The following is a 22,177-nucleotide window of genomic DNA, read 5'->3' as shown; positions in this document are numbered from 1 at the left end:
GTGATGATGTGCGCTCAGCACTTGGCATTTTTACTGGAGTGAATAAACAAAACATTCATTTTAGACCCGTCAAAATGTTTTAATTGACAATCATAATATATATTTTTTAGGAAAAGCCATACTTTTAATCTGCACCTTTCTAAAAGCTCTGTGGATGCATCATACTTTTCAAAATTATTCGTCTACATAAAAATGTTATCAATAACATCTTTAAGACGGTGCATTTACCACAGCAGACAATTTCTTTTTACTTTAATACAATCTGTCCAATCTATACTTTGATGTTAGATTTAAAAAGCTGTCTAGAAGCTGTTAGTGAAATATGAAGCTTTAGCTGCAGAAGTTTGAAACGTTTTGTTCTTTAGTGTGTTTCAGGTGTTTTTATATTTTCCCTGATATGATAATATGTCTGAAGAAAAATATTGAGTGTACATTTGCAACACGCCGGCTATAGCTGTGTGGTTGCCTTGGACGGTGAGAGAGCGAAGGTAGATGGTGGATGGTTCGCATAAAGTTTATTGTGATTACTTATCTGGTGGACATTTGCCAACACAATAGTGTTAAGTTGTACCGTGGCTTTAGCTGTCTATCACAGTTTTTCCTTCAGTTAAAACTGTTTTGTTGGCTGCTGTGGTCCCTATCAAACCGGTGACCACAGATGGGATATGATCAATGTTGATTTATGGAAATGCATGGGAAAAACACGACGCATCTGTTTAGAGGGTGATTGTTGAAAAGACTCTAGGAACACCACATGGTGGCTTAAAAAAATAAAAGCAAGATAACATCTGGAATCACGACATGGCCATCAAGTAAATTAGAAATTTGGCCGCTGTGGTTGAAACTTTTATCTTGACTTTTTTTCAGCAACTTGGCACAGAGATTTCAACAGCAAAGCAGCATAACAGTATGCCTATTTCCTCATGGAGCAACAACAGGACTCAGTTGCCTAAAAGCAAACACTGTGACAGAAAAAGCCAACACGATGACACAGACAAGTTGCCAAAGCAGCAGCCAAATATTTGGTCTCCTTTACGAGTCGTCTGAGGGGGTCGAGCTTTAACTGTTAAACTGCTGCTACATGCTCCACCTGCACCTTTTGAAGTGGCCTCTGACTCAATGGTATTTCCATGTAACACACTAATAACAGTTAGAGAAAGGTCTCGGATTTAGAGTCACTTTTTCAAATGATCTTGAGGCACAGACAGCTGTCAGTATGTCAGTATGCTGACTTGACTATGACTTACCCCAAACTGCATGTGATTATCATAAAGTGGGCATGTCTGTAAAGGGGAGACTCGTGGGTACCCATAGAACCCATTTACATTCACATATCTTGAGGTCAGAGGTCAAGCGACCCCTTTGAAAATGGCCATGACAGTTTTCATAACCGTCTCCATGAGCTGTGTGTCGGAGCCACTGCTGCAACTGTTGCTCGTGCTGGTGAGCGAACCAAACTACAACAACCAACTTCCCACTTGTTTTTAGAAAACTGGCATGCACCTGTCTCTTTCACCTCATGCAGAATTATTGCCTCACATCCCTCTTTCAACTCCCCCACGCCTCCCCACTTTAAAGACCTCTGCTCTAAGGTTTTGAATAGCAATGGGAAACCTTGACTTGGATATTAAACTTCAAGATCAATCCTGAAAACGTGTCTTAATGGAGCTTAACATGCATTTATATGAGAATCATTTCAGTGTGACGTTGAGTATTTCAGCTCGTGTTTGTGGCTGACACCCTGCTTTGACTGAGAAGAGCTGCTGTTGATTACAGAACATCTGTGAGCTCAGACACGAGTGCAGAGTGCTGATTATTTCACCAGCAGAGGAGTGTTTCATATAAACCTCAGAGGCTGTCGCACATCACCATCTGCTGGCCAAAGCCCTTCACTTCTACACAGAAATATCACAGCATGAGGACCTGATGAGTGCTTCTCTGTGAAGCTGAAGTTGAACAACAGTGCCACGCAGCGGCCAAAAAAGGAACACACTGAGTTACAAATCAAACAATGAAGTGAATCTTTCTTGGATTCATGTTCCAGACAACAACCACTTCATTACCAGCAGTGTGAGTGGCACCCTCATGGGTTAATCCAGCCATAGAGATGACAGTAGTTTGCTTTATAGGAACACCCAGCATTACAAACACTATATGCAACAACTTCACTCACTTATCACGGCTCTATTTTTATGACGGCTACTCAGATGGTTCTGTGTAACAAACCATCTGGTGCATCAGGTCACAGTCTACATGAATGAGTCTACAATCCAGTACATCACCACAAATTATGACCTTAGAAATGACCATATAATGTAATCAACTGTATTTAGTCACAGTCTCAACAAAGGTAGGATTAACTGCAGGGCTGTTGCAGTGGATTGCATGATATTAAACAGGTGTTGCTGTGTCAACCCTCTATAAAATCCCACTTTCTTTTTGGTGCCGAAAAAGCAGCCAACCATTTGTCAAAGCCTCCATTATTCTCTCTTTGTATAAGTAACTGAGTTTGTTTAGGTGAATAAAAACCCCTTGCTGTTCTCTCATGAGTGAGGATGGTCCCTCAGAGAGTCTGAATGAGCCTGGACGCCTCAGAGGGTGGATGATCCTCTGTCGACTCATTTCAGAAACACCGGGATGTTGAGGAGGAACGAAGCCCTTTTGGGATTTCAGCCAGCTGGATTAAAGAAAAGAGGGCCGCCTGGCTTTTCAGAACAGTGAGAGCAATCTTGGCGCTTTTGACGCGGCTGTCAGCGGGGGTGCTTTAATTTAGTGATCATTTTTAGACCCGGGCTTGATCTCCCAGCAGAGCCTGAGATACAGATGCTTCGGCACATAATGATCCCGGCTAATTGTGTAGATAAATTCAAAGGGCTGGAAATAGCTAATAACAGCTTATACGAGGTCGATTTAACAGCAAATGTCAGGCGACAAAATAACAGTTCATGAAATGGAAGAGCGGGTTATTGATTCAGTAAGACAAACATGATAAACCGGGTCGCTGCATGTCTTGACTGAAATCAATTCCTCTACAACGTGCGGCAAAGGACGGCGACATATCAACCTCTAACATGCGTGCATGTACTGCTGCTGAAAGATGAACCCATTTGTTCTCATTAAAGTTCATTCATTTGTCTCCAGAGGAAAGGACCTTCCTCCCGTTACCATGACAGCCATGGTATAAGCCTGCAAAAGCCAAGGACGTACGAGTCTATCATAAACAATAAGACGTTTCGCTCCTTTCAAAACCGAACCAGACGAATGTTTTTGATCTAGCAGGAGCTAAAAAAAGAAAAGGTAAGAAGTACTTTGTGTGAACTTTTCACCCCTCAGACACATTTTTTCCGATAATTTTGATGGCTAATTAGCTCACTGACACTGATAAGTAGCTTCCAAAACGGCACGTTAAAGGACTAGTTCAACATTTTGGGAAATACACTTACTTCCTTTCTTTAAATGACTTATGAAATACAACAAATTGTCAGATATTGCATGTAATAAAGATTCCCGGGGGGAAACAGGATGCCCCTTATTCAGTTTAAACATGCTAACCTTTTGAAAACAAAGGGCGAGCTGTCATCTTGTATTTTTCAGATACTACTCTCGCTACGCTTCATGTAGCAGTAGCGGTGATGTTACTTCCAGTCAGTAAAGATAGCGAGTGAGCCAAGATGCTCATTGGTTTTTGGAATCCGTTGTGGATTTTTCAAGGGAGCTAAACTTTAAATGAACCCTAAACGATTTTGGCACTGGGACACGCGAAAACAAATAACTCACTGTTGAGTTCTGTTGAACTAAGAACTGGTTTGAGCAAAAAAATTAAATGATTTCTCTTCTACACGCTGCAGTTTTCAGAAAACATCCAGCACACACACGCTAATACCATGAAATGTCAACTCACCAGTCTGTGTGCTGATCGTCGATGACCAGCAGGATCTTGGGCTTGCGTATGACGGGTTTAGTTGGCTGACTGCTTCCCGTTGAGGCTCCATCAGCTGCTGTTGCTGCTGATTTGGCGTGCGCAGCGGCGGCGACGTTCTGGGCCATCTGAGCACTCTTCACCACGCTGGAGAAGGAGCTGAGGAAGCCCCCTGCGCCCGCAGTCGGGGCCGAGCCCGAGCCCGAGCCCGAGCCCGAGCCCGAGCCCGAGCCCGAGCCCGAGCCCGAGCCCGTGCCCGTGCCCGTGCCCGTGCCCGTGCCCGAGGCTGGGTTGGAGGCCACAGGCGGGATGCTCGGTGGCTGCCGCCTCTCTGTGGCCGGGGAGGCAGGGTTAGAGGTGGAGGAAGTGGATGAGCCAGGAGGGGTCGGCCTCTGCAGATCCATCATGTAGCCGTTGGGGAGGTTGGCCACAAAGCTGCTGTCTGACAGGCGCCGGCGGAGGTAGTTCATGGTGATGGGCTGGTGGGTCCGTCAGGCCAGAGGAGGTGAGGGGGAAGAATGCCTGAAGTCCTGCACAGGGGACAAAGGAAGGGAGAGAGGATCTGTTCATCAGCTTTATAATGCCGTACATAGCTGATTATTTATAACATCCTGTTTTAAGGGGAAAAAAGTAATTAAAGCTTCATCAGTTAGTATTCTTATATTAACAAAGGAAAAAAATGACCACATGTAATGGGAAAGGTGTCACAGAGAGTTATCACCGAACTCTGCAGTTCCACTCAGCTCTGAAGAGAGTGTTAACATCCTTCGGCTAATTGTTTCTGTTCAGGTCTCACCGCTCTCATCAACCTTGTTTCCAGCCGCAGTTGTAATATTTGTAATATACCTGCCCAGCATAGACGACAGACAGAAAAAGCTAGCTTGTGAATGCATTTAGCAGCTTAAGCGACAGCTATTTCCCTCAGGAGCTGGTGGACACCCAAAATAGAGCAAAAAAGAAGCGAGTGAATATTGAACACATTCATCATATCAACTTTAGAAGGTGATTATATGTCAGCGTTGTGTTTACAGCTTGTTGCGCTGCCCCCAAGTGACCAAAAAAATCTATGTATGCAGACAGATGCTGTTTAACTGTGGCTTTCAGACAGTTTCTCAAGTGAGTAAAATAACATAAGCATATTATCACACAACGTATATTCACAAAACGGTTTGTGTATCTCACGAAGAGCTGCTAATTTTTATGCATTTTCCTACAAATGTCCAGCAACAGGTGTCAATTTCCACTCGTTACATGCATACAGTCTTTTCAAAATAAACTTACGGACTTAAGTAAGTACGGAAGTTACGTGACAAATTACTTTTCGTAGGTATACCTATGAACGGTGTATGAGAACAGCCTTTATCTGGCTGAAGAATTCGAGTATTTAACAAGCTACAGTACATGTAGGTAACACTCAGGATTACATTTTGTGGCACATATAAATTTAGTTCAGATGGAAATAGTTAAACGTGATGCTTTTCTGCTTTCTGAAGTTCACACTAATTAACAAACCTCAGATGGAAAACAAGTGTCAAGCTCAGGAAGGTGTTATATTGAAAAGGTGTACTAAGGTGATTTTTGGAACAGCTATGAATATGCTAAACCTGATTGGCATAAGATTAATTTACCCACGCAGGGTGGGACCGAAACCAATGGCAAATAATTCAGTGACACAGTAGTGATGATGCAAAGTTGGAGCCGTGATTCACAGCTCATTTCTTTGTAAAGCAGATAGAGCCCGCTGGGAGATTGGAAACAAGTTATGTAACACAGCGTGGCAGAAAAGAGACATTCAAACAGATTAGCTATCAAACTGCACCGGAGCACGCATGCTAGCGGAGGGGAAAAGAAACCCCTTAAACCTGATTAAAACTAGGGCGCGCTCGTAGTAAATGGAGCTCGGATGAGATGAAAGCGCATTTCTTATTGAGGCTTCACGTCCCAGGCCGATGTGCCCGGTGTTTGCGGCGGTGTTTTTGTAGTTATAGGAGGGGAGGAGGGTCTAACAAGCCGTCAGCAGGAGGAAAAGGATGTGGGGCAAATGTTTCATCTTGACAAGTTAATGTAGTCAGACAGCCACCGTCAGGAAGTCTTCATGGAGAGTGAAAGTTGTAGCTTCTGCCTGAGCATCTGTAGGCAAGAATATCTCCTGATCACAACTGCTGTTGTAGTAGTAGTAGTGGAATCATGTTCCCAGAACTGCACTGATTCCCAAAGGGGAAATTCTCTTTTCTCTTGCCTCCCTCCAGAGAGAAGTCAGAGGTCAGCGGCTACATGACGGAGGCCATGGAGTATACCCCCAATTATATCAATGAGGGTAGACAAAATATTAGAAACACCTCCAACAGCACCACAAACCTCCAAAATGACCGTAAAGTTAAATTAACACCTCTCTAAAACAATTTTGACAAAAAATGATTGTTATTATTATCACCTTCATGAAGGTAAGAGTATATTCAGCACGGAGTTCCTAATAAACTGAGTGCATTACCATACAGTGAGAGTGAATCAAAACATTAAAGATGCTAAAATGCTCCACAGAGCTGAAATGAACTGCAGAGTGGTGATACATCTCTGAGGGTTTGTCACTACGAATGATCCCTCTTAACATTACATGAAGTTATTTAACCCTCTTAAAAACCCTATTACTGGTGCCTCGACTCTCTTAATATATAAATATGTTTATGAATTCAGTACTGTACGGCACAAGTATCTTTCGGGTCCTATCGCACATGCTCACGCTCCACTCCCACGACAGTGCGGGCGAGACGGGCCGGTGGTGCACCCGACCCCGCGGAGCCGGGATCCCACCTCAGCCGGTGAGCGCTTGGCTACACAGACAATATTGTTTGTTTGAATCTTTACATGGCATTTGTTGAAAATAATAAAAAAAGATAGTATATCTTCAGAGTAATCCTTTAATTCTCGAGTTTGAGGATTCACTGTTTTGCCTCAGGGCGTTTCAGCACAACAGATGCCTGATGTCGTGAGGAATAACACCAAAATGGGAGATGTAATATGCCTTCCAGCAGCCGGGCTGAACTGCCTATCCTATCACAGAGTGAAGGGGCTTCCCCCTGGAAATCATGTATATGTGTCAACCGGCAGGGCTCAAGTCAAATTATAGAAAATTGCTAGAAAATACAGAATAGAGACAAACAAGACGAGCAGTGGCAATTACAGTCACAGGGCCTCTGATTGCCAGCTCATCCCTCTTTGTAACGACTCGATGCCATTGGACAGATAAGGAGCCGTCTGCTGAAAATCACTATCTTTACCCCGCTGGCACATTCCCCACTTTCTCAACACCCGATGAGCTGCTTTCTCTCTGTGCCTGAGCACAACCCAAGCTTTTAGATCCTTAAAGGCTTTTCCTCTTTAGCTCTCTCTACAGTGTATCCACACTGGGGGGAAACCACGGGAACCCCAAACTCTGTTACTGCTAGCCTGGTGGCAAATATATAAGTGATAAGTTTGTTAGGAAAGTGAAAGAGCACTGTGGGTTATCCACGTAATTAGGACCTATTATGCTTTTTCCCTTTCCTTTAGTGTGTTATGTAGTTTTTTGTGCACTTAAAAGGTCTGCAGAGTTACAAAACCCTGAATATTAAAACTAGAGCTGTTAAAGTTAACGCGATAATAACATGTTAAGGCAAACTCGTTTTCACGCCACTAATTTCTCTAAGGCATTAACGCAACTTGCGATTTTTAGGTTGTAGCGGAATCAGTTTTAAAGAAGATACTGCTATCATATGAAACTAAAAAACCTAGGGAAGCCATTAATACCAATGTCATACTAGCCTGTAGGGAAGGAGGCTAAATAACGCTCCAAACTTATGCAAAATTTTGGCGAGGAAAAACTCCAATGGCCATTTTCAAAGGGGTCCCTTGACCTCTGACCTCCAGATATGTGAATGTAAATGGGTTCTATGGGTACCCACGAGTCTCCCCTTTACAGACATGACCACTTTATGATAATCACATGCAGTTTGGGGCAAGTCATAGTCAAGTCAGCACACTGACACACTGACAGCTGTTGTTGCCTGTTGGGCTGCAGTTTGCCATGTTATGATTTGAGCATATTGTTTTATGCTAAATGCAGTACCTGTGAGGGTTTCTGGACAATATCTATCATTGTTTTGTGTTGTTAATTAATTTCCAATAATAAATATATACATACATTTGAATAAAGCAGCATATTTGCCCACTCCCATGTTGATAAGAGTATTAAATACTTGACAAATCTTAGTCATAATCATGGACAATCATACGATTAAACATTCAAATCGACTGACAGCCCTACATAATATCTGCCTAGCGGCTAGTTTGGTATGCCAAAACACACAAAGTATAATAGGTCCTTTTTAATACTTGTGTGGTAAGAGTCTGTTGGGGCCTAACTATAAAAAGCAATAGAAAGGACGTGGTTGTTGTAATGTCATATGATATTTGATGCTCAATATTTACAGACTGCACTCCACCCTGACAGAAACCTATAATTGGAAGCTGATGAGTGGTCCAGTCAGCAGTGTGTAAAGGAAAAAATATTAGAAAAGTCCTTAGCCTCTAACAGCAGGAAAGACTTTGGCTCAGCAGTAATCACAGGCTTTTCTCTGTAATGACGGGGAAGAGGAGGATGATGCCACACCACACTCTGGGACCCCTGCTGGTGTACAGTGTGTGTGATACTTATTCAACATTTTAAAAATCTTGTAAATGATGAAGACACAGCTTAAAGTTCCTTCCTGCTGGTCTCAATTTTCATTTTCTCATTTTTTTTTGCATCCTGATTATCTGCTGAATCTATCACATATTCCGATGGCTGTTCTGTGAATTTACACCAAAGCCTGTTAGAATTGTTGGCTAATTAGTTAAGAACATGCAGTGCTGTCACTCCATCTGCTGTTTCCCACCTTACATGACCAAATTATGCAATAATGACTACTATGTGTTTTCAAATGTAACTGCAAACACACCAGATGTTGATTTTGTGTGGGAAATTGGTGGTAAAGGGGTAGGGATGCCCACAGCTTTTTGTATTCTAGGGATACGTTCAGGCAACTTTCATATAATTTAACAACTAACACTTACATTCTGTTATCTTTAAAGGTGCTAAGAGATGCGAGATTGGGAGCATTTCTGTTGCTTCAAAATGGCAACGGATGAGCCGGCGGCTTAATGGTGCCAACAGCGCTAACAGTGAAAACAACAGCAACAGTGGTGACAGAGCTAACAGTGTGCTACGCTTCCGTAACAGCGCCGATGGTCGGGATGACGTGATCAGCTGCAGGGGCCGTGAGCTAACGCGCACCAAAAGCATACGCGGCCAGCCCGGCTATGTCAACAAAGCACAGAGAAGCTCTGATTACAACACACACAGAGGGAGACCCATTTCTGTATTAAATGTCCGCGCACAACGCACGTAAAAAATATAAATAGAAGACTGGCCTATTTTTACGTTTGTAGAGTGGATCTCCGTGGAAAATAGGCACCACTTCCACGCTGCTCTCACGCCTGGTGTAGCCCGTTTCATTGATTATAGTGGAAGCGTAGCGTTGCAGCAGCCGTTCCGTGAAAGGTTACGAGTTCAATGTAGCCTGCCCGTTACAAGAACCCTCCTCACACCCACCACCGAGACACATACAGTCATTGTCCAACACTGGTAAGCTTAAAGGGATAGTGTGAGGGTGTGAGTCTCCCTGCTGTGCAGCAGTCAAACATGGTTTTTATTATTCATGACAGTCTGATCTGATGGGGGGCTGTGAGTGTAACTGGTTGGAGCATAGGGTCGCTGGACTCAAGTCAATGTGAGGAGAATGAAATTAAATAGAGGTGGGACAGCAGACGGATCAAACGCTGGGATGAACCTGCCCCAAGGCATTCTGGGGGATTATAAATAACCATGTGGGACTCGCTGCCAGATGGATGTTCATGAGAATTACCACCCGCAGTTTTACAGTAAAAATTCCCTTGGAGTCAGACACGTTGCCATGGTTACCATATATTGTAGTTTATAGATATCTTGTCACCATTGATACAAAGATTCATGGTCTCCAGAGGATGATACATATACCTATTTCCTGTCCTTTTTGCCTTGACTGATATGTACTAATACTGGTAAGGCTGTCGCAATAACTGCAATATTGCAACACCGCGCTATTGACAAGCCAACCGCAGGGAATAGCAAGCAACCATCACAACTGCTATGTTCATGTTTTATCTTTTTTTCATCATCATTGAGTGCTGCAAATTTGGACTTTTTTTTCTGGTCGCAGAGAGTTGAAAAACTTTGGGTAAAACCCTGCGCTCGTCACTGTCACTTTTGACCCAGCCATCCAATCACAGTGGAGGAGGGGCGGGACAAATACTGCAAAGACCACAGCGTCACATCCTACATGTACAAGTGCTGAAGAACCACAACGGAAAAATGAATACATATAGGCCGGCAGGTCCGTCCTCTCTCCCTACGTGCTTCAGCCTTCCCTTCATCCTTGTGCCACTTTTACTACAGCAGATATTCCGTATTGTATGGTGCCTACACATGGGGTCTTGTTTACCATGTTCACGAGAAGAGTCCATATGAACGCCCCCTTATTGTGGTATTCACAACCTCGTAAGTAGAAAGTTTCTGAAAGCTCAGAGTTTACAAGTTGTGACGTGTTTGTTGACATAATTTTTTGGTACAAAATATCATTATTTTAGTCATATATTGTTTTTCTTCGTAATTTTATAATATGTCTGAGAAAAATGTTGTTATTCCCAACAACCCAATCTTTCTCCTCTGTCATTATGTCTTTGCATTTCTTTCAATTGTTAGCCTCTGTGGCTTCTAGACGCTGACAGCAAAGTTAATATTTCCGTTGCTTAGCAGCGGTGTTCTCACACCTTTACCACTTGAACGCCACGCATATGTGTACACGACTTCCCACGTTGTAAACACGAGCTTACAAGTTACATTTGAAGGCACCAATTGCGACCAGGTGCAACCATAGCATTTTATGAAATTTGCTATGCATATTCATGGTCCCCGGAGGATGAACCCTAATGTTTTTTGGTGACCCAATTGGTCCAAAATCTCCACAGAAAACAGAAAATATCTAAATATAATAAGTAGACTGCCATAACATCTAATCTTATTCTCTTCCGAATGTATTTCCTTGACCTCTTTTGTAATTCCATTCTGGCTCCGGTCTCTAAAACTAATGAAATCATGGTTGTGTTTCTGTTTCTGTTCAGTGCTTTCGTCTGCCTAGTTGGGCTTATTAGCTGTGTTTCAGTTAAAAGGAGACTGTGAGGCTTCATATCAGTTTTTCTCCTGTCTTTCCTCTTGTCTGTTTTAACTTCAGTGTGACACTTCTTTATAGTTTAACAGATTATTTGTTATTTTTAGTGTATCTCTTGGCAAACCGCTCCTTATTTTACTTATGATCCTGCATGTGCAGAAGTCCAACTACGTAACGCTCTGCTCTTACTTTTCAGGGAACAGTGATGGTAACACTATGACTCATCATCGTGTGTCTAGCACTCTGCTTAGTGTTGCTACTAGGAGTGAACTAAGAGGCTAAATATGTCACGACAAAAGCTTCTTTAGAGCCTCTAACAAACTGTCATATATCAATAATCTCAACATTAAAGTGGCAATAGACATGTTTTTTTTGCTTAAACTTATCATCATAAGAATAGCTGATAGTTGATATCAAGTGTTCATAATCATAAGTATTGTGTATATTGTCCACACTTACCTATAATGTATGCAGTAGTGGAATAAAATTAAATTCTAGACCACCAACAACTGTCAATTTTGTGCCAGAAGACGTCAACAAAAAACGGTAATATTTAGTGTTTCCTCCTAAATGAATCCTTTCAATTCTTCCTTACAATATAGAATATCGTGATGCACTAAAACTAATCACTGAATCCCAGCCTAATTAAATGTTTTGAGGGTGGGCAACTCTTTAAGGCTGATTAACAAACCGCAAGTGTTCAATAGTCAGGGAAGTAACAGAACACAAATTAAGTTTTGCTGCATGTTTCAAGGCTGTTTTTCCACAAATATGATCTGCGAGAAGCATCCGTCATATCAGAGGTGGATTATACTCATAGAACAATATCTTAAACTTCATTAATGGCATGAATTTAAGAGATATTTAAAGCTATGCCGTGGCGAGACGTCTCCACAGAAGATGGTGTTGAGTTGTTGTGGGAGGTTGTGTGGAGGCCCGCGGCTTATTTTAATCAGCCGTTGCGAAACTTGTAAAATGCCAGCTTGTGAAGACACTATTAGGCTGAGGCTGTTGATTTCAGTGCTGTGAAATGCTTTCAGTACACTGCCTCTATTTCGCACTGACTTTACAGGCGCTTTCAAGCGTAAGTGCAACCAGAACGAGACATAAGATAACGGGGACATAATTACGACTACAATACTTCACCACACGCAGATTTACTTCTAAATTAACAACAAGGCAGTTTAAAACCTTGAGAATCTTGCTGCTCCCTGCACTTGCAGAACTACCCAGAAGGAATGAGAAAGTCATCCTTTAACTGTGAACCTTGACGACTGCAGTGACAGAATGTGCTCGGCGACACAACAGTCTCAGCTCGTTGCGAGAGTGTCTGCAGCAGCAGCAGCAGCAGCGACGAGCTGGTGAGGCGAGTAGTCACAGCCGAGTCACCGTGCAGTGACCTCACCGCACTTCCCACTGCAGACGCCACATTAGTATTCACGCGCAGACAATGAGGCGACGAGGCCAGGAGGTAGAAACGACCTCGGACCTTTCTTTCTCCCTGTACATGCTGGACTATTCCAGAGGTTAGACAGGTTCACTCCTGACACACTCAAGAAACCTCCGGGCTAAAAGCAACAACTTATCTCAGCTCGGGAAAGACCCAGACGTTACTCACCGCATCAGTGGGACGAGCCAAATAGGCAGAGATTTTTTATGCGTTTTGTCATTTTCATGCAAAAATGCAAGTATTCTAAAGATAACGAACAACAAAATATTGTCTTTCAGCACTTCAAAATAGCCCTACTTAATACAAAACACATCCAGTCCATTCATATCTAAGTTATGACTAACAGGCGGTTGATGAATCATTTCCATGTACACAGCATCAGCTGCATATTGATTCAAAGCTCCATTCACAACAAACCAGCCCCCACATTACTACAACTTGTTTCCACATCAAAGTCTCCTCCCATCACAAACTGGACACTTTTCTCCACGAGGTCTGAATGCACGCAGAGAAGCACCAAACCAGCTGATTAAGGACAGAAAGGTCAACGCTATTTTTCAATTAATCATTCCACCAGAAGAAAAAGGGGATAATTAGTGGCTGCAGCCTGCCTGCCTTTCATGCTGAGGGCATCTGTTGGGAGACAAAATAGATAACTGGTTATAGAGGGAACTCTTTTGCCTTGCTCCCGATTGCCTGATTAATATTTCATGGGGTTTATTTTGCAGTATGGCGTCATTATCATCAATATTAAGGGCTGAGCTATAACACAGCATCCACTGTATATGGAGCTAGGGTCATTTTATCCGTTATCCATTGGTACCAACCATGTCATACTAGCACTCCAAAGTTATGCAACATTTTGGCGAGGAAAAACTGTCATGGCCATTTTCAAAGGGGTCCCTTGACCTCTAACCTCCAGATCAGTGAATGTAAATGGGTTCTATGGGTACCCACGAGTCTCCCCTTTACAGACATGCCCACTTTATGATAATCACATGCAGTTTGGGGCAAGTCATAGTCAAGTCAGCACACTGACACACTGACAGCTGTTGTTGCCTGTTGGGCTGCAGTTTGCCATGTTATGATTTGAGCATATGGGTAAAAATCAGGTAAAAAATCTGAACCGTTCGGTTCGCTAGTCACGGTTCGGGACGTGTATGAATTGTTCGGTTCATTTGAAATAAGTTATGAGGCAGATTGTGTATTGTTTTCATGTAGAGTTAGGCTCTGTTTATTGTCACACTAGTAATCAAGGCCTATGGAAGGAGGCTGGGACACGGGCGGACATGGGTCTTGAGTTACGGGGTTTAACACATACGCAGTGTAACTGAAGCTGCGGCCGTGCGTTGCTATTGGCGCAATTTCGGCGATTGCAGACCAGATTTTACTGCGTGTGTTGTACCCCAAAGATATGACGCATTGATGAAGCGTGACCCAGCCTCCTTCACGGATGAAGTGCAGAGTGCGGCTGTCAGTCAGTTAAGGAAATGGCGAGTAGACACGATAAAGTACATTTAGAGGATCCACCAGCATCGTTTCGCTCTGCTGTATGGGAGCATTACGGATTTAGTGTCATCTATGAAAATGACGGGAAAAAAGGAGTGGATAAAACGGCGACTGTGTGTGATCACTGTGCGACACGCGTGGTTTTGCTAGAGGCAACACTTCGGGTAGGAAAGGCAAACTCCTTCTCCCCACAGTATTTAAACAGCCTCTACATGCAGATTCAGACAGGGCAAAAAACATAACTACAGCATCGGGGAGGTTTATAATGAAAGATATGCAGCCTTATGCAGTCGTGGAGTTCGCTGGATTTCAGCATATGATTAACATAACGTTACTTGAGGCGCGCTATACACTTAAGCAACACAGTGATTCCAACAGCACAATCCCTGTAATGTGTTTTATAGTTATTTATTATTTTTAAATAACACAGTGCCACAGAAATCCAATCGTATTCCTCCAAATACTGCACTTTTTGAGTGGAAAAACTAACCTTTCAATTACGAGCTGATAATCAGGGACTTGAGACATATGTTATAATGTTCTTTTTTTTCTTTTTTCAGTATAGTTCTGGTTGAGCTTATGCTTCAACTTATGTTGATGGCCTTAGTCTATAATTACATCATATATAGAAAATAACAAAGCTGCATCGTTTGCACTAATTACTGTAGAAGTCCTATTCTTTCTATTAAGGTTTGACAATGAAGAAGTGTTTATGTTCTTTATGTAAGCCATACATTTGTTAACTTATTTTTGGCAAATAAATGAAAAGCGTGTTGAAATCAGAACATGACCTCCTCGCTGTAACATAAATGTACCGAACCGAACCGAAAACCGTGACCCCAAAACCCTGACCCCAAAACCCTGATATGAACCGAACCGTGAATTTCGTTAACCATTCCACCCCAATATACATATATTTGCATAAAGCAAGCACTGTACACTACCTGCTTACAAGTTAGTGGACATGGTGGAGCATTTAGCAGCTAAAGAGATAACATTAACATGAGATATTTCTCTCAGGGGTTAGTAGAGAACATAAAGGTTTAGGGTGAGCAAAAATTTCAGGCAGCCGTTTTGTTCTTAAAGGTCCCATATTGTAAAAAGGGAAATTTTCATGTCTTTTATATCCTAAAGAAGGCTCAAGTGCTATATAAATACTGTGAAAGTATCAAAACGCTCAATATACGGAGAAATACACACAGCCTGTATTCAGAAATTGTGCGTTTGAAACAAGCCGTCAGGATTTCTGTCCATTTGTGATGTCACAAATATACAATATTTAGACCATTTCACGGTTTTAAACATAAACATTCTAAAATGTGTCCTAGTTTATTTCCTGTTGCGGTGTTATGTGAATGTCATCAGCTGACAGGAAGTAAACATGGACCCAAGCTGTTTCCTAGCAACGCAATTCCGTTGCAATTCTGCTGAAATGCACTAAAACGGAGCGTTTCAGACAGAAGCTAAATACAGGTATGTTCTGGCAGACAGTATAAGGAAAATAAAGTTTTTTTTTAAACATTACAGCATGTAAACATGTTTTAGTAGAAACACAAAATACAAGTATGAACCTAAAAAATGAGTATAATATGGGACCTTTAATAAGCTAATAAAGCCACTGTACATTAACCTGCCCAGCAACAAACAGCTAAAGTTACCTAACCTCTAGCTAGCGAACATTATGAAGCATTTAGCCACTAAAGAAGTAGATATTTCCCCTCAAGAGTTGGTGAAGACAAACAAGAGCTACAAAGAAAAAATTATATTGAACTTACTTTATAATCCACTGTCTCTCCTTTTGAAAATAATTCAGATAGAATTTTTAAAAAAAAGTCACATAAATGTTATGTTTATTTAAATAATAGACAAAAAAAACTAAATATGGGGTCAGTGAAAAAGCTGATTAACCCTCTATTAATTTTTAAATTAATTTATATTTTTTTAATCTGTTTTATATTTATTTTTAAATGTGTTTATTTATTTATTTGTCTATTTCTGAACGATTCTCCCTTTGCATTTCACCCCTCATTTATTTCCCAAAATTAATTTATTCCCTTATTTATTTACTCTTCTGTTTAGTTTAATTACTCATTTACTAATTACTAATTTACTCTTTTGTTATTTTATTTTTTTAATTAATTTATTTTTGGCCACCTGCTGAATGTAAGTTAAATAAATAAATAAATAAATAGAAAATAAATTAAAAAATAAATGAATTAAAAAATTTTAAAAATAAACATAAATAAATAAATAAAAGGGAAAACTAAACTGAAGAGTAAATAAATAAGGGAATTAATAAATACATTTTGGGAAATAAATAAGGGGTGAAATGCAAAGGGAGAATCGTTCAGAAATAGACAAATAAATAAATAAATATAAAACAGATTTAAAAAAATATAAATTCATTTAAAAATGTATAAAAAATAAACATAAACATGTTATCAATTAATTAATTGATGGCAACATTTATTTTGAATATTATTTTTGCTGCATTTAATGACATATTTATAATAAATAAGAGGTGAAATGCAAAGGGAAAATCGTTCAGAAATAGACAAATAAATAAATAAACACATTTAAAAATAAACATAAAACAGATTAAAAAAATATAAATTAATTAAAAGAATTAATACAAAATAAACATAAATAAATAAAAGGAAATTATACATAAGAGTAAATATATAATGGAATTAATATAAAGATAAATAAAGAAGCAAATTGAAACAGAAATATCAATTTATGTCACACGCTACATTTATTTTTAATATTATTTTTGCTGCATTTAATGACATATTATTTACATATACGTAAAGGTGCAAATAAAACTCTTGAATCTTGAATCAAAGAATAATTAGCTTAATTAGTGTCAATTTACTGCACCAGTGTCACACCTCTAAAGAGGATGCACAGTGTCTGATATTGTGACAGTAAACTGACTTTATAATCCAGCATCTCTGTAAATCCTCGGTCATAATGATGAAATAGATACTACCCCCACTTATATCACCACCTCCCTCCACCTGATAATGAATAGAGATGGAGTGAGAGGCTGCAGAGAGATGGAGAGAGAGGGAATCCCTGCAACAACACAATAAACCTCCTGTAGTTCCTCAACCAAGCTGTCAGAACCAGCAGCCTGACACAGCAGAAACACCGAGAACTACATCTTATCCGAGGATGAATACTAATAATGAAAAGCAGGAAACAATGCAGGAGATAAATGCGCAATTTAATGTTTACCTGAGCGGCTGTCAGTGATGAGCAAGTGTCTGATAATGACTCTTCTTCTTCTGATGATAGTGATGCTGCTGCTTCTTCTTCTGCGCTCAGGTCCACAGTCCTCCTCAGCCTCCCTCTCTTCTCTCTCCTCTCTCTCTCTCTCTTTCCACAATGCATGCCGGGAACATGAGGGGGGTGTAGTTGCCTTCATTACTGCAGTCGGTCCATGGAGCTCATTCATTGGCCAACAGGGAGATTGTGGGAGCATCTCTCAGTAAAACGAGGGGATCAAATGTGAAGCAGGAAAATAATTCACAGATAGAATAAAAAAAAAAAAAATCATAAAAATAAACCTCATAAAAAAACATATCCCTCTGAGATGTATCTAAAATTGATCCAAAATGTTTTTTTATTTCAATTAAAAAAAATCTTAAATAGAATATATATATATATATGTGTATACATACATATATACACATATATATATACAAATATGTATATATATGTATATGTATATACATATATATATTCTATTGAAGATTTTGTTTTTAATTGAAATAAAATACATTTTAGATCAATTTTATATATACATATATATATACATATATATATGTATATATATATATATATATAAATTATTATATAATTATTATTAATTAATATATTATTATATAAAAAATCCTTAATAGAATATATATATGTATATATATGTATATACTATACATATATATGTATATATATACTGTATATACACATATATATGTATGTATATATATGTATATCTATACAGTATAGATATACATATATATATATATAATATATATATAATATATATATATATATTATATATATATTATATTTAGGATTTTCTTTTTAAATGAAATAAAAATATATTTTAGATAAATTTTATATATATATATATATATATATATATACAAAATTACAAATAGTGGTATTTTTCTCCTTTGGGACACTAAATATGTGGTGAGTGAAAAAGCTGATTAACCCTCTACCTTCCAACTGAATAGCTGACAGGACGGAACCTGACAAAATGAAAAATTAATAAATATAAATAAATAAATATGTCATTAAATGCAGCAAAAATAATATAAAAACTAAATGCAGCTATTAATTAATTAATTAATTAATTAATTGATACATCTATCTTTATATTAATTCCCTTATTTATTTACTCTTCTATTTCATTTTCTCTTTTATTTAATTGTTATAAATTTTTAAATTAATTTATTTTTGCATTTATTTTCTATTTATTTATTTTTGGGGAACGTGAGGGGGGTGTAGTTGCCTTCATTACTGCAGTCGGTCCATGATGCTCATTGGCCAACAGGGAAATTGTGGGAGCATCTCTCAGTAAAAAGGGGAATCAAATTTGAAGCAGGAAAGGAATTTTAAAAAAGAATCACATAAATGTAATACTATTTAAATACTTATTTTCTTGTTTTATTTGCCATATCCCTCTGAGATGTATATCTAAAATGTATTTTTATTTAAATTTTTTAAAAAATCCTAAAAATAATATAGTTTTTTTTTTATTATAAATAGCAGTATTTTTCTCATTTAGACTATCATGGGAAAAGCTGATTAACCCTCTACCCTCCCACTGAACAGCTTACAGATCAAGTTAGCTACTAGCTGGTGAACATACTGGAGGATTGTATGGAGGACGGGACCTGCCAAAATAATTAAAAAAAATGAATAAATGATTCGATAACTAAATAAATATGTCATTAAATGCAGCAAAAATAATATTAAAAATAAATGTAGCCATTAATTAATTTATTGATAACATGTTACATAAATTAATATTTCTGTTTCAATTTGCTTCTATATTTATCTTTATATTAATTCCCTTAATTATTTTTCTCTTCTGTTTAGTTTTTCCTTTTAGTTATTTATATTTATTTTTTATACATTTTTAAATTCATTTTTTTTTTTTATCTATTTTATATTTATTTTTAAATGTGTTTATTTATTTATTTATTGGTCTATTTCTGATAGATTCTCCCTTTGCATTTCACCCCTTATTTATTTCCCAAAACTTATTTATTAATTCCCTTATTTATTTACTCTTCTGTTTAGTTTTCCCTTTTATTTATTTTTATTAATTTTTAAATTAATTAATTTTTGCATTTATTTATTTTTATCTATTTTATATTTATTTTTTAAATGTGTTTATTTATTTATTTATTTGTCTATTTCTGAACAATTCTCCCTTTGGATTTCACCCCTTATTTATTTTCCAAAAACGTATTTATTTCTGTATTCTTTCCTTTATGCATTTCTGCCCTTTAAGGTACATTTTGAACAGATACAAATGTGTGATAAATTTGCGATTAAATATTGACAGCCCTAGTTGCTACGTGTCTGCTGGATGTGTAAATAGGCAACATGTCTGAAAACACATTTGCTATAACGGACGCGATAACTTGACCAATTACTGTACTACCTTTTTGTAGTTAATGAACAAAACATCACTGGAACGTTAAATGATGGAGATATCTGTCAGGCTATTATCAGCAGAGGTACATATTTCACGACGGCATTGAGGCACCGAAGAACATGTCGACCCACAGCTGTCACTGATGTAACAGGGTGTAATCACAACATCATCAATCTCTTTTAACCCACACTTTGCAGCCGTGACGCCACCGAGTAGCTCCATCGTGGAGTTTGCTGCCCTGAAAGAGTACAATCCATGTGGTCAAAAGCCAATTTCTTTAAACTGCAGACTGATAAAGCTGTGATTTGTCTTTTGTATGTTGTTTTTTCAGAAGTTTGTTGGGTATCTAATATGTCTGATTAATGATGAGAACATACAGAGCCTAATTATGACACTGCAGTCAACACATTACACAACAGGATCATAAGCGCAAAGCTGGATGAAGAAAACTTTTAATTAATTCATGGATAACTGTGTGAATGAATGTACAAATCCTGGGATTGTGTTTGGAGCTAATTAATGAGAAGCTATGGTCCAGGTTCCAGCCCTCTGAAGGCAAACAGCACAGACTGCGATAGCCACTAATTAATTCCACATTTAATGCTACACTGCAGTGTAATATTTCATCAGCATTAAGTTGGACATTTACAGGCAAATGTATAAAATCTGAGCCCGAATCACCTCCATGTTTCAGCTCGGAGCCTGCGTGTGGTTGCTCATTGGCGGCAGCGGGAATTCATGACATAACCGACTCTCTGCCGTGAATGCATTTATTGCCCCAGCTCCCTCTTGAATCAGTGAAACAGATGTTGCATCTGAGACAAGAACAGAGGCTCAGGCTGTGCACCCAAAAGAGCAGCACAAATGTTGTGATCCAATCACAGCAAGACACATCTGCATACAGCAGCTGCACGAAAACGGAAACTAAGATTGAGGGTACAGTCTCAGAGGATTGGTAGTCTCTATTTCACAGTACTTTCACATTTACCATTATCCCAATTGCTACTTAAAGCAGCAGTAGGCAGTATGTTTTTGGCATCATTGGGCAGAAAATTCCATAATAATCTTTCAGCATATTGTAATTCAAGTGTTCTGAGCGATAACTAAACTTCTCCGATCAAATGGTCAAACTAGGCAGCGCTGAATTTCCGTCATGACGCCCAATGTAAAATTGAGTTACCCTACACCAGGGGTCAGCAACCTTTACCATCAAAAGAGCCATTTTAGAAAAAAAAAAAAAAAGAAATCTGTCTGGAGCCGCAAAACATTTGAGCATTGTGATGAAGGTAACACAATTTATAGTCTTAGTATATAGTATATAAGTCTAATACAGTGAGGGCCAAAGTGCAAATGTACTACGGAGTATTAGGGCCACATTGAGGGAAAAAACATCTGAGATTTACAGAATAAATTTACGAGAAAAAAAAGTCGTAATATTACGAGAATAAAGTCATAACTTTACGAGAAAAAAAGTCGTAATATTACGAGAATAAAGTCATAACTTTACGAGAAAAAAGAAAATAACACTTAAATTACTACTTTATAATAATATGACTTTATTTTCATAATATTACAACTTTTTTCTCTTAAATGTATGACTTTATTCTCGTAATTATTCTCGAAATCTCAGATTTTTTTTTTCCCCCTCAATGTGGCCCTAATACTCCGTCGTACCGTCGTACATTAGACCTGCTCTACACATTTAATAATTCGCTCATCAACAGGTGCCTTATTGATCTTACCTCAGCGGTTATTGAAATCACCACAAACTCAACAAAAACTTCTCCTGCTATCAGCCAAATAAAGATGTGACTCACTTCCGCTCACCCCGGGGCTTTTGCACGCCATAGCATTCTTCTATCAGCTGGAACACAACGACCATGACTCAGCAGAAACATAAACACCTCAAACACCAGGAGGGGTGCACGCAAACAAAGGGGAAGGAGTCATATTTAATTCATGAGCTCTCGCAATGCAGGATAAACTGATTTTCTGATATGCTGGATGAGGCCTGAAAGCTCTGACTTCCAACAAAAGACAGTCGGGCCAAGACACAAGACAGGAAGTAGGGCTGCTTAATGTCAGTGGATATTTACTGTCACTGGGTGGGCTGTTGCATCCCGTGGGGCACAGCTGCATTTCCCATAGGACCTCTCCATCTTAATGGGCAGCAAATGCATAATGAAGCACGGCTGGCGGAGAAATGGATGCAGCGGCAGTGACAGCCGAATCCATTTTCACCCTGGGAATTGTCTTTTCGTAATCTACCGTACCGGCAGAGCTCTTTGTCTTTTCTGCACAGAAGGAGCTGTATGTTTAGAACCAAAGGGGAATAA

At 39.1% G+C, this 22,177-nt stretch overlaps 1 protein-coding gene across 2 annotated transcripts in view; it reads right to left on the bottom strand.

The window, feature by feature from the left end:
• Positions 1–17,570, bottom strand: part of syn3 (synapsin III) — a 109,706-nt gene extending 92,136 nt beyond the window's left edge. Inside the window, exons 1-2 of one of the 2 annotated variants that reach the window (XM_074626175.1) lie at positions 17,402–17,570; positions 3,902–4,449 (exon numbers count right to left, since the gene is read on the bottom strand). In XM_074626175.1, coding sequence (XP_074482276.1) covers positions 3,902–4,389 — 488 coding nt within the window. In that variant the 5' untranslated portion in view covers positions 4,390–4,449; positions 17,402–17,570. The remainder of the gene's footprint in view (positions 1–3,901; positions 4,450–17,401) is intronic. The other variant, XM_074626174.1, reaches the window with a different exon arrangement.
• Positions 17,571–22,177: the final 4,607 nt, after the last annotated feature.

This window comes from Sebastes fasciatus, chromosome 23 (assembly GCF_043250625.1).
Source record: "Sebastes fasciatus isolate fSebFas1 chromosome 23, fSebFas1.pri, whole genome shotgun sequence".
NCBI classification, from domain to species: Eukaryota; Metazoa; Chordata; class Actinopteri; order Perciformes; family Sebastidae; genus Sebastes; species Sebastes fasciatus.
This window is presented reverse-complemented; position numbering and strand designations above follow the sequence as displayed.